The 12,749-nt window shown below is 44.1% G+C and overlaps 2 protein-coding genes across 4 annotated transcripts in view; one reads left to right on the top strand and one right to left on the bottom strand.

Moving 5' to 3' along the window:
• Window positions 1-2,592: 2,592 nt before the first annotated feature.
• Window positions 2,593-8,404, bottom strand: ttc8 (tetratricopeptide repeat domain 8). Of its 2 annotated transcripts, XM_089003859.1 has the most exons (15): window positions 8,239-8,404; window positions 7,992-8,015; window positions 7,738-7,858; window positions 7,603-7,666; window positions 7,360-7,519; window positions 7,184-7,273; window positions 7,055-7,099; window positions 6,901-6,986; window positions 6,261-6,348; window positions 5,303-5,413; window positions 5,080-5,219; window positions 4,822-4,996; window positions 3,699-3,821; window positions 2,815-2,898; window positions 2,593-2,729 (listed from the first exon to the last, which is right to left on the bottom strand). In XM_089003859.1, the coding sequence occupies exons 1-15, from the start codon at window positions 8,350-8,352 to the stop codon at window positions 2,613-2,615; spliced, it is 1,542 nt and encodes a 513-aa protein (XP_088859985.1). In that variant the 5' UTR covers window positions 8,353-8,404; the 3' UTR covers window positions 2,593-2,612. The 2 variants fall into 2 exon arrangements, with proteins under 2 accessions (XP_088859985.1, XP_088859986.1); XM_089003860.1 differs by lacking the exon at window positions 7,992-8,015.
• Window positions 8,405-11,494: 3,090 nt separating this feature from the next.
• The window catches only part of eml5 (EMAP like 5), a 39,990-nt gene continuing 38,735 nt past the window's right edge, over window positions 11,495-12,749 (top strand). For both annotated transcript variants that reach the window (XM_089005252.1, XM_089005251.1), the window contains exon 1: window positions 11,495-11,991. In XM_089005252.1, the coding sequence (XP_088861378.1) occupies window positions 11,795-11,991 (197 nt within the window). In that variant the 5' untranslated portion in view covers window positions 11,495-11,794. The remainder of the gene's footprint in view (window positions 11,992-12,749) is intronic.

The following is a 12,749-nucleotide window of genomic DNA, read 5'->3' as shown; positions in this document are numbered from 1 at the left end:
CCGTTCAGGTGGACGAGAGAAGCGGACGCCGCGTTCCGGCTGCTGAGAGAGGCTTTCTCTCACCCCCCAGTTCTCCGCCATCCAGACCCCAACGGCGCGTTCATTGTGGAGGTAGACGCCTCGGACTCAGGCGTTGGGGCAGTACTCTCCCAACGCTCCTCAGTCGACCAGCAGCTCCACCCCTGCGCCTTCTTCTCCCGCCGCCTCAGCTCCGCCGAAGCCAACTACGACGTGGGCAACAGGGAGCTGCTCGCCGTCGTATTGGCTCTTCAGGAGTGGAGGCACTGGCTCGAAGGGGCGAAGGAGCCGTTCACCGTGCTTACGGACCATAAGAACTTGGCGGTCATCCGGGCCGCCAAGAGGCTGAACGCACGCCAGGCACGGTGGGCGCTCTTCTTAACACGCTTCTCCTTCACCCTAACCTACTGTCCAGGAACAAAGAACACCAAGCCCGACGCCCTCTCGCGGATCCACGAGCCAGCAGACAAGGAAGACCTTGCGGAACCCATCCTGCCCGGCCGCCAGATCATGGGGGCGCTCCAGTGGGAGGTCGAACGGAGGGTCATGGAATCATTAAAAGGTACCCCGACTCCCGATAAGTGTCCCACAGGCAGACTGTTCGTTCCCCAGTCGCTGCGCTCGGAGGTGCTCCAGTGGGGGCACACATCCAAGGTGGCGTGTCACCCAGGGGTGAGCCGCACCGAGCACCTCGTCTCCCAGCGATTCTGGTGGCCGCGGCTCCGCGACGACGTGGCGGACTTTGTTAAGGCCTGCCCGGAGTGCGCCTGTGGCAAGGTCTCCCATCAGCCTCCGGCAGGACTGCTCCGCCCCCTACCTGTTCCCCCGCGCCCTTGGTCCCACATATCAGTGGATTTTATCACCGGCCTCCCCCCATCCCGTGGTAAGACGGTCATTCTCACAATAGTGGACCGGTTTTCTAAGTCGGCACACTTCGTGCCGTTGACCAAGTTACCGTCCGCCATTGAGACGGCGACACTATTGGTCAAACACGTCGTCCGTCTCCACGGGATCCCCACTGACATCGTGTCGGACCGAGGGCCCCAGTTCGTATCCCGGGTCTGGAAGCGTTTCTGCAGGTCCATGGGGGCGTCGGCCAGCCTGTCCTCCGGTTACCATCCACAGTCCAACGGCCAGACCGAGCGGAAGAACCAGGACCTGGAGGCGGCCCTGCGCTGCGTATGCCTTCATCGTCCCTCGGCCTGGTCCATCCATCTCCCGTGGGTGGAATATGCCCACAACACCCTGGTCTCCTCAGCCACAGGTCGGTCACCGTTTATGTCGGCTTATGGCTACCAGCCGCCGCTCTTTCCCACACAGGAAGGGGAGGTGGAGGTCCCGTCGATACAACACCATCTTCGGCGGGCCCATCGGGTATGGAGGGAGACCAGGGCAGCCCTATCACGCACGGCAGTCCGGAACCAAAGGGTCGCGGATCGCCGTCGCCGTTCCGCGCCAGCCTACCAGGTGGGCCAGAAGGTCTGGTTGTCCACAAGGGACCTACGGCTGGCCGGGACAACCCCCAAATTGGGTCCGCGTTTCGCGGGCCCCTTCACTGTGGAGGCCATCATTAACCCGGTCGCGGTCCGACTTCGGCTGCCCGCCTCCATGAAGATCCACCCGGTTTTCCATGTATCTCTCATCAAACCGGTGGAGTCCAGCCCCTTGGCCCCCCCTCTTGCCCAACCCCCCCCCCGCGGATGGTGGATGGAGGACCGGCATACGCAGTGCGGGAGATCCTGGATTCACGCCGCAGGGGAAAGGGCATCCAGTACCTGGTCGACTGGGAGGGTTACGGACCGGAGGACCGTCAATGGGTTCCGCGAACCTGGATTCTGGACCCGTCGCTCCTGAGAGACTTCCACGAGGCTCACCCGTCGAAACCAGGTGGGCCGCCAGGAGGCGTCCGTTGAGGGGGGGGTACTGTCATGAGCCAGTTGACAGCGGGGCGGGGCCTCCGTTCCCGCCGCTCGCCAGCTGCTGTCAATTCCCTCCTCATTAACTGTGGACATTTAAACCCGACGCTGGCATCCACCCAGCGTCGGAAGATACTTCGCCTTATGCCAAGCTAGTACGTGGAACTTGTTACCAGTACATTATTTGCTTCGCCCGAGGAATGATCTTAGCCACGAACGCGTTTGTTGTTTGCACCGCGTCGTAGGTTGTTTTGCACCCCCGTGTGCCACTTTATTTTCTTGGTTAGTGTGGTTGGGTGGATTGCCGCCACTCACCCACTAACATCGTCAGTTGTCATTTTGAGTTTGTTTCACGAGTTTTTACCGGGTCCGCGTATTTTCGGACCCGCGCTTTATGTTAATAAATCCTTTGCCGGTACCCACGCCTCTGTCCTGCCCTACGATCCACCGCCTATACCACACGTTCCTGCTCGCCAGCTGCCACTGTCGCCGCCGGAACGTGACAGTTACAAATTTACTCTAAATATCATGCTAGAATTTACAGCTTTGAGCAATACCCGGTTCCGTTATTCATCTTCTGCTATATCACACAGAGCAAATTGTCTTTCAAAACTCATTTTACAAATATTTTAGGAAGAGAGTTTTGAAAACGGGGAGCATTCAATCCATTTCAAGAGTTCACAGTGCTGCAAAATGCTGGCGAAGTTGTACCAAGACCTGCTGAGTGTCCACGTGTTCAGGGAAGGCATCTTCAGACTTTTGGGCCGCAATGTAGCTACTCTGAAGATCTCCAATCTGCAGACGAAAAGAAAATATAGCTATATTAAAGCGTTCTTAATTTTCTTAAATTAATTAATGGTGTGGAGGGGGTATAAAATACCTTTTCAGAAAGAATGGAGAGATTGTAGTGAGGCTCATACATGTGAGGCGACAATGTGGCAGCCGTCTGCAGGAAGGCTTTTGACTGAATGCAAAAGGATGAAAAAATAATTCAGGTCACAACAATTTTAATATCTTAAGCGCTGCTATCAAAAATGCTTTGTTTAGAAAGCTGCCAGAAATCCACTTAAATATGCCTTCATAGCTCGTGCCTGAAGCTGTTGGAGATAAATATACAGTAGCTATATAAGTGAGTTATCAAGAAACATCATTTGTAGAGAAATACATTTTAATTTTTTCAGCATTTTTTTCTGAATATAATTTATTTACAAATGTATTTTTGATAATCTATTATAGTTGTCAGAATGATGTAACGCTACAGACAGAACAATGATACGTTCTTCCACTAGATGGCAGTAGCGACAAAATTAACCCGTTTATCTACTTTTAGATTTGTTTAGTGGAGCGCTGCAATATTTACAAAAATACGTAAAGTCATTTTGGCGTGTTGTGAGGGAAATGAAGCAAGGAAGATGAAAAATGAGAGCATAACTATTAAAAGTCATGGTGTCCCCAATGTGGGTAGTAGTCGACAATGACAGGTGACAGGACAACCCAGCTGTGTCAGCCGAGTAAGCAAGCAGTACAGTATAGCGATGAAATGAAGAGTGACACTTTTCATCACACAAGATGTGAGTATTAAAGTGTTTTAAATGGTAATCTATATTAACTAATTCAGTGGCTGACATTGTCAGACCCTTCTTCACCCTACCACATGAAAAAAACACATATAGGACTGAATGCCTCAGGGGAAAAACATAGTGATTGTTTGCCCCTTTACCCGGTTTACCTTGGGTTCCAAATATACCACTAAACCAGGTTTACCTGCTCAACGCGACCTTTGCGGAGCTCCAGCACTGCGAGGTTGTTGTAGGCTTCGGCATGGTCATTACTATAAGCCAGGGTCAGTTTAAAACACTGGTAGGCTAAAGTCAGATCTCCGATACCCTGCAAACACACAGATTATGTGCAATTCGCAGTTCCATTTTTGCTACAGCTTGTAAATTGTAAGGTATGGTTCGATTATCACGGCCTTTGATGCATCACAGATTTTTTTCCAACCTAAAAAAAGGTCCCAAATGTCAGCGAAAGTCACCACAGGACAGTACTGTAAAACAACTGCGGGTCACAGAGAGCAGCATACAGCATTCATTACGTTTACTGTTGTTGTATTTTTAAATTTTGCCATTTTGAGGCATTACTGTGCTGTGAATGCACAAAACCAAACATTAGTTCAGTAACCAAAAACACCGGTTTCATTTGGCCACACCTGACAATGAGTTGATGATTACTGTAACCAAAATTTACTGTACATTAATCGTCTTGACTTTGTTTCATTCATGTGATGCCGTGCTGACAACTCGGTTTTTCTTTTTTCATTTGTTTTCGTGCTGACTCGGGCTGAAGCTGATTGGCCGAGAGACGACAATACTGGACAGCATTCAACTTACCTGAATGCTTATCCCTCCTCCTGTTCTCGCATTGCGTTAGTTCAAGTTAAGTACTGTACGTATTCTCGGATTTTCATTCGTACTTGAAAGTCCCCCCCCCCCCGAGTAAAATTATTCGACAAACTGCGGGAGGGCGAAATTTATGTGGCTGTTGCACACCATTACAACGTCAATGAATCTACGTTGTGTTACATCAAGTAAGACGAGTAGTGTACCTGTAAATATTATACTGTATGTTGATAGTGGACTGTTTATTGGCTTAGAGTTTTGTACTGTACTACAAACATTTACTGTTCTTCTTTATGCATGTTCTGTACTGTGTTCCACTAAATTTGGCCTTATAAAGATTTTCTTGTAATCATAGACATGTAAATTTTCCAATACATTTAGGGTTCGCTACATTCCGGTTTTTCATCTATCGCGGATGATCCCGGTCCGCATTCACCGCAATAAACGAGGGATTACTGTAATGGCATTATTTCATTTAGTCCACTCACCAGAGCAACTTGTCCAATGTTGTACCATACATCGGCTTGCTCTTCGTCATTGGCCACCAGGGCCAGGGCTCTCTCGAATGATGACAGCGCCATGTCGTACTGCTGTGCATAGAAGCAGCACAGGCCCAGGTTGTTGTATAGTTGGCAATTATACACCCCCATTTGCAGAAGCCGCCTTGCAAACCAATAAATGGGTCATTCCATCATCATCATCATCAAGAAATGGGAACAACATGATGTTGAGAGGTTTTGTCCGACCTGTAGAAGCGCAGCGAAATCTCAGGTTGATCAGAGTAGAAGTGATTGCTGCCTATACAAGCGATGGCCTCCACGTGTGTGTTGTCCTGCTTTAGGACCTCCTTGTAGTACTCAGTGGCGGACGCCATGTTGTTCATCTCCTGTGACAAAGCGGTCACAGTACGGACAGCGATTACAATTCATAAAGATGAGCGGAGATTGACTTAATGGTGACACTCCATACTTCATGTATGCGTGCGATTCCCGTCAGGAGGGTGACTTCACCAGGAAAATAGTCCAAGCCATGTTTGAAGAGGTTGAGGGCTGTTATGGGTTGATCCAGCCGCTGATACAGCTTATGGGGAAGCATGTCTGATTAGCAGAGAAGCCTGAAGAACCTATATTCTGTTCTTGAAAAAAACTCCAGATACTTTGATAAAAGGTACAATCACTAGTCAACACTTTTGACTTAAAAAAACAGGAATTAATTAGATTAGATGAGCCTTTATTCGTCTCACAATGGAGAAATTTATATTTCACAGCACCAAAAATAAAATACAGGAGCTGCTGTAAAGGCAGCCACTCATGTGGTGCCATCTTGAAGTCAACAACTGTACAAAAGTAAATATTTGCTGCCCACAAAATAGTCGAGCACTTTCCTTGGATTGTGCTCAGCGGAACAATTTTGAAAAATAATTATATTGAAAAAAAAAATCACTCACATTTGCGCTAGGGACTTTTTTTGAGCGATTATTTCATGAAGGTCCTCTTTCCATTGATTTTTTTAATCAAAAAAGCACAAACAATAAATTCATCTGTATTTCAATATTTGATTTATTACGCATATTTTTTTGGTCTTATAGGTTACACTTAGTCTAAAATCTCTTCATTTACTTTCAGTTTTTCTCTTCAGGGGTCGCCACAGCAAATCAGAGTCCTCCATCCTCAGAGGTTTGATTCGCATGTTTGTTTTGGCCAAATTTTTACGTCAGATGCCCTTCCTGACACAACCCTCTGTATTTATCCGGGCTTGGGACCAGCACAATAAGACACTAAAGTTAGGCTTAGTCTAAAATAAAGGCAAATAAAGATGACTATAATTAAAGAGTAAAAATTACATGTAAAAAAACTTAGATGTAGTACTCTGTTAATCCCTATCAGTGCTTATACATGGCTGAAGATTGCACAGTGTTTAAATTTACCTTAGCAAGATAAAGGTATGTATCCACCATCTCTTGATGGGTGAGAGCTGATCGGAACTGTTTCTCTGCCTCCCGGTACAAACCTAGCCTGCAAAGGCAAATTCAATTTAGAAGATATTTTCACACTTTAATGACCTGCACATTCGGCAAGCCCCCCCCCCCCCCCTTAATGCCCATCTTTAAAACCCGCCTCAAAACTCACTTGTACTCTATGGCATTTGACTTAGCGTGATTCAGACTTGATCTTAGTTTTACTCCCTGGTTCTTTCGACTATCTTTGTGACTTCTTTATTTCCTATATATGATAGCTGTCCATGTTAAGCGCTTTGTTATAGCTTCAGCTGTTTTTAAAGCGCTATATACGTCAATATGGATTGTATTTTATGTCAGTTAAAAAAAAGTTAAAATCTTAGGTAAAGCAACATTTGTACAGTTAAATAATGACAGAGTTTTATGTAGTCAAAATGGTGAACTTGGAATCTGTAAGTATAACATTAGCTAGCTAAGAGTACATCGTTATCTATAAGAAGAATTGCTTCCATATCCAAAATGCATTACAGGTGATACAAAACAGATCGTGTTCTACTATAAAATTAATGTATCCCATCCCATCCCTTGATTGTGTCTCAGGGCAACTTGCCTGTAGTAGCATTTTCCAAGTTGGACTTTCCACCACCAGTCTTTGAACTGAGCCTGCTCAGTTGCAAGAGCAGCCAAATCTAGTGCCTGTGAATGACAAAAAAACAACTATGAACATATACAACACAACAATTTTGTTGAAATTCCCTACTTACGTTTTTGACATCATTTTCATGATGAAATATGTACTCAAAGAGTGTCTGAGAAGGGAAATGAAAGTTACTCAATCAGTACAAGTGCAACACAAAAGGCTTGAAGTTAAGTGCGCAGATTACATGACTTACTCTGGACAGATTGGGTTTTTGGGAATATTTTGACATATTTAGTCTTGACAGGTTTATAAACGGCCCCTCTGGATTGGTTAACATTGAAGCCTGAAGGAAACAATGAAACGTAAATATCACTACTTGTAAACCAACCAATTTCCCACATATCACACAAGTCAGCCAGGTAAACCCACTGTTCCCAGACGAATGAATCGACCCGAGGCGCTGGTGACGGGTCGGGCCGTACTTGCGGTGCGTGGCGTCTTAATGGCCTGCTCCATCGTGCCAGGACGTCCCGACTGCGTATTGGGCCTCACAAATCCTGTAATGGGACGTCCTGACTGAGTCATAGGCCTATAATTTCAGGAGAACAAAACAAAAAACACATGTAAATCATTCAGAAGATTTTTTTTTTAATTAAGCAGCAATATTTGTACCTGACAGCAGGTGTGGGACCACCCCCATGACTTGTTCCAGGCAGGCGCAGTGAAGTTCCAGGGCCTGAAAAAGATCTACTTTTGTGAAAAATAACTCACTGACAACACACAGGTACTGAAAGAGTCGCTACGCACGTGCAACCTGAGCAATGGCGTTTTCATCCAGCATCATCTCAGCGATCCCTTCTTGATCGACTTCAATTTCATCAATGTATACCATTTCTGTTAGAGCCTGAGTTTTGAGGCTCCATGCAGCCTAAGAGAAGGGGGGCGGGGGGATCACATGAATACATGTACAACTTAATAGCCAGCAACTCCTGATTGCGAAAGACATTAGATGCCGGTGACGATAATGAGGATTGATAATGATAAAAGACACTTATTGTTACCTCAGAAACAGATAAGGAGGAATCCTAAGAGAGCATGCGGGTTAATAGTAGAACGTTGAGGACAGACGTGAAAAAAAGGTGAAAAGGCAAACAAGTAAGAGCGAGGAAAAAAGATGAAACGTGATGGTGAGCAACATTCAATACAATGTCAACCGCTCCAGGATTTAGACGCATTTCCTATAAATTAAAACTAAAAGAAAAACCAACCTATCGATTCGTGCTAGCTTGCTAACTGCAATACATTTACCTGGTCGTACGGGCTATCTTGTAATATTTTAGAACAAATTTCCGAACACTGTTGCAATTTCCGCCTCCTGAAATAACTCCACGCCAGAAACAGAGGGTCCATCGTCACCTCCATTGCTTCGATCGGTCAGTGACAGAAATGAGCAAAGGGCTGGGTGTCGAAGGGAAAGGATTATGGCGAATCCAAAGCTTGTTTTGTTGCTATGAGACGACAGAAAAGGGCGGGGTCATCGTGACGTAAGTTCCTGTAAAAGCTCAACTATCATCAGGATAGACTGTTTATCAGGTTTTTTTTTCAAAGACCCATTCATAAGTAGATTTTTTTTCAAATAAATGGAATTTTATAATGCGTTTTAAATGTTTTCCCTTTTCATTTCCTTGTTATGTAAATGAGGATGGTGGTGGATGGTCTTCGGCTCATAAACTTTGTTTTAGCTTTCTGTCCATACAGTATTTGCATTCTTTGCTTGCTTAGTTGAGGTCTTGTCAAATTACGTTAAAGGACAACCGACGCCTTCGGTCAAGTTGTGTCCATAATTTGTAAAATCGCTTCAAATTATTACTACTGAGCGTATTTTACAAAGATTCCACCGCATATAGCTATATTTGACGTTTTAAGACTCGCACTGAATATTCAGGAAGTCTTGTTTTTGAGTTGCTGACGATTCCTGACGTCACGTCACGTCACGGAAGGAACGCCACTGACCGAGAAAGCGACACACAATGCATTTTGGGTACTTTGTTTGGTCTGAAAACTTCGTGTTGATCCGTGTTGATGGCGAAATTAGAAGGAAAACAACTATTTGATATTCGCTGAAACAAATTCCAAGGAGACAAATTAGCCCATTTCCAACGGAGCTTCGGCTCCATCTTCTGCTTTTGTCTGGGACTTGAGCAAGGCAAGACGTCCTGGTGTGTCGTCACGAACAAGGAGGCGGGACCAACTCGCCATTTCCGGGGTCATTTTGAAGTCGTTTTTGGACACTTTAAGTCATTTTATTGGTGTTTTGCATTTGACTAAAAATATCATCCTGCGTGTTTTGGGTATTTTAGATGCTGTAAAACGTTTTTCTGATGTCAGTTCGAAAACAAAAAAGTGGTGTCAGTTGTCCCTTAAATTTAGCTGGCTTTTATGAGAAAATATGCTTCATGGCCATCCCTATTATAAAAGTTTATCATGGAAGCAATTATTTATTTATGCTGTCATAATTTATAATATTGTGGCAAGACTCCTGATGAGAACGAGGAAGTTCAATCACATTACCCAATGTGTTCAATCACATGCTAGTTTTTCAGTGATCCCAGCAGCCAAAACGAAGTCTGCAGGTTCTAGTCTACAGCGTTTCTATTAGAATCTGAAACATCTTGATCATCTTTTTTATTGACTGAGTATGTAGAACACACAAGGACTTTGCCTCCGATAGAACACGCCCCACAAGTATCATCATAAAAAAGACATGACAAATAAGTATAGAGGACATTAATAAAGGCTAATCTAATCTAATTGTATTCATTAATGTAAGTGGTACCTCTCAGGAACAACTGTGAGACAACTGTGAGTTTGGATGACAACCAGACGGTTTTATTAGGCCTCAAGTTTGTCATTTTTCCCTGTTGGGGTTTTTTTTGGGGTGGGTGTATGGATTTCCTTGTCCTCCTGGGGTTTAAATTCAGGGGATATTGTCAATACTTGTCAACTGTGTAAATAAACGGTCTTTTGGATTATTGTGCAGATGAACTGGAACGTATCCCAACTGACTATGGCAGAGAATCCTCTGGTTGTCACAAACTTCAAATGAAGAAAAATCACAATCACTATAGTGGACTATTTAACGTACCATTAACATTTATAGGTTGTGTGAGGAAGAGGGTGTGTCCACAGAGAGAAGGTTGAACCTCACAAATGTGAAGCGATACGCGAAGCGCTGTTCCGCCAATCCTACCCTAATGTGGACTGAATTTAATTTTGATATATTCATTTATTCGTTTTCTAATCCTATCCTCACAGGGTTCATGGGTGTGTTGTAGTGCATCCCAGCTGTTTTAGGGTAGGAAGCGGGATACACCCTGAAGTGGTTGCCAGTCAATCGCAGGGCACACTTCGCCAAACAACCATTCGCATTCACAATCACACCCTGGGACAATTGAGAGTTTTCCATTAATCCTCATACAGTATTTTCTTACGAGTCAATTTTACCTGTTTCTGTTTTTGTGTTGACAAAAGTACTAGATTACCTTCTTTTTCCTTTCTTCAAAACAGTTCTAAAATATCCCAAATACATTGTCTCTCTTTTCAAGTATGTTTATAACATCTCAGAAACAGTTGTTGCTGATGTCACCTATTATTTGACTGTTTTGTATGGATTTTTCCATACGGGTAAAATGCCCCATAACATCATCAACGTGATTTTTTTTCTACATAATCAACGTGATTTTTTTCCTACATAAATATAAGGGGGGAACTGTGTGTATATTACATCTAAAAATCCACTACAAAACATCTACTACTAATATGTCTTCCAGAATATCTGAAATTTGTTAGGAGGTAATTCGGGGCATTTTAAATGGTGGCAGGGGTGTGCTAAATCATATTCTACATGATTTTGAATATAATTAGTTATTAATAATGAGAACAATGCCACTTTTCCAGTTGTGGTACGATATGCATGTTTGTGACAAACATTAAAACATTGAAACACATTACATGTTTCTCTCTCAATAACATAATATAGAAATTCCCCTATTGTGGGACAATTAAAGGCTTACTGAGTCCGATTCTGATAAACAGTAGTTCTGTTTTGAACCGAATTGAAAGAATTGTCATATTAACAAGAAGAATTTTTTTGAAAAAAAAATACTTATATCACTCAAACCAAGCATCTGAACAAGGGTGAGTCAAATTTTATTAATTATCATTTGATGTGCATGGGGATGCATGCAGGTTCCATGCAGCTGTTATCACATTTAGATGGTTAAAATGTTAATGTCATTTGACAGCTAACTTTGTAAGACCTTATGGTGATTTGACCTTTTGATCTCTATAAATTTGGTACTGGTTTAAGTTGGAAACACAGTAACACAGATCCAGTTGTATACAGTATAGGATGCAATTAGCTTCGTCCTTGTCTGCTTTTTGAGGAGGGCTCTGGAACAACTGACACAGTAGGATTGGACACAAGACTCGTCTGTCATGTGTATAGGCGGAGCTTGTAGAATAGCGCAGCACCATCTTTGTTGGTCGGATTTGACAGGAGCTTTGACCTGTGTGGAAGAGGAGGACCGCGACACGGAGTTAAATAAGTATGAGGACACTTCCACTCCCACTCTCAATAACTCAGCTTCTCAAACGGCTTCTCGAATAGCCATAGAGTCGTTCCGCCCAACCTGAAGGATAACTGCAACCTCCCAAAAATGCCACATTTTACGCTCGCCCCGAACTGGTGAAAACGCTGGGGAATTGATGGGAGCCACGGTCTTAAATTAAATCCTCCTCGGTGAATGCCACTGTTTGAGACACCCTACGTGACAGAAACAACGAGAGACAGGGAAGTGAGGACATGGCTGACAGGACTGCTCCCAACTGCCACCTGAGACTGGAGTGGGTGTACGGATACCGGGGACATCAGTGTCGCAACAACCTCTACTACACCGCCGCCAAGGAGATCGTCTACTTCGTGGCCGGAGTGGGAGTGGTGTACAACACTCGAGAACACAAGCAGAAATTCTACCTGGGCCACAACGATGACATTATCAGGTACACTGCGTTTAAAAATAGTTGAATTTAGCACCAAGAAGCGGGCGTCACCTTGTGTGATGGGGTATGTTGGAGTCCCTTTTGAGGGTACGTCAAAGTGCAAGGTAACAAGCGTGTGAATGGGCGTGGGGCTCCAGTGTTTTTGCCAAGGACACGACATCACAGTACCCTCCCAAATTGTCTGCCTAACCCAGGTTATTCCATCTGGACAACCCCTTCAATTAAGACATAAAAGGGGGAAATTGTATGGTTAAGCAAGGAAATGCTTGGAATTCAAATCATTGTAAATATATTTAACTCATTCACTGTCAGGCATGTGCAAAAATTTATCCACTCCAGTGCCTCAGTTTTTATTATTGTCACTTGAATTTCAGGAACCACAGAATATTGACTTTTAGGACTGCAGAAACATTCAAGACAGGGTTAGACACATTAGACTCTCTTCTTTCATTAGAATAAAGAGTTAATTCATAAATTATATTGGTCTGGAGTTATATGAGCTTGAAATGAGGGTGGCTGTCCAAAATACAATGCAATACATACATATTGGTTTCTATAGCGCTTTAATAAAAGCTGAAGCTGGAACAAAGCGCTAACATGGAAAAAAGGTGAATGCTGCCCCCTTGTGGAAAATAAAAAAAACATTGCCAGAGGCCATGCCCAGCACTTTATCGCCACCAAAGCATTAAAAAACAAAACCCGAACAAATTCGGAAATGGCACTCTCATATTTTCAATTCACGAATAAATTCAGGATCA

The sequence above is a fragment of the Hippocampus bargibanti genome, linkage group LG09, assembly GCF_051943395.1.
Source record: "Hippocampus bargibanti isolate YZ-2025 linkage group LG09, ASM5194339v1, whole genome shotgun sequence".
NCBI classification, from domain to species: domain Eukaryota; kingdom Metazoa; phylum Chordata; class Actinopteri; order Syngnathiformes; family Syngnathidae; genus Hippocampus; species Hippocampus bargibanti.
This window is presented reverse-complemented; position numbering and strand designations above follow the sequence as displayed.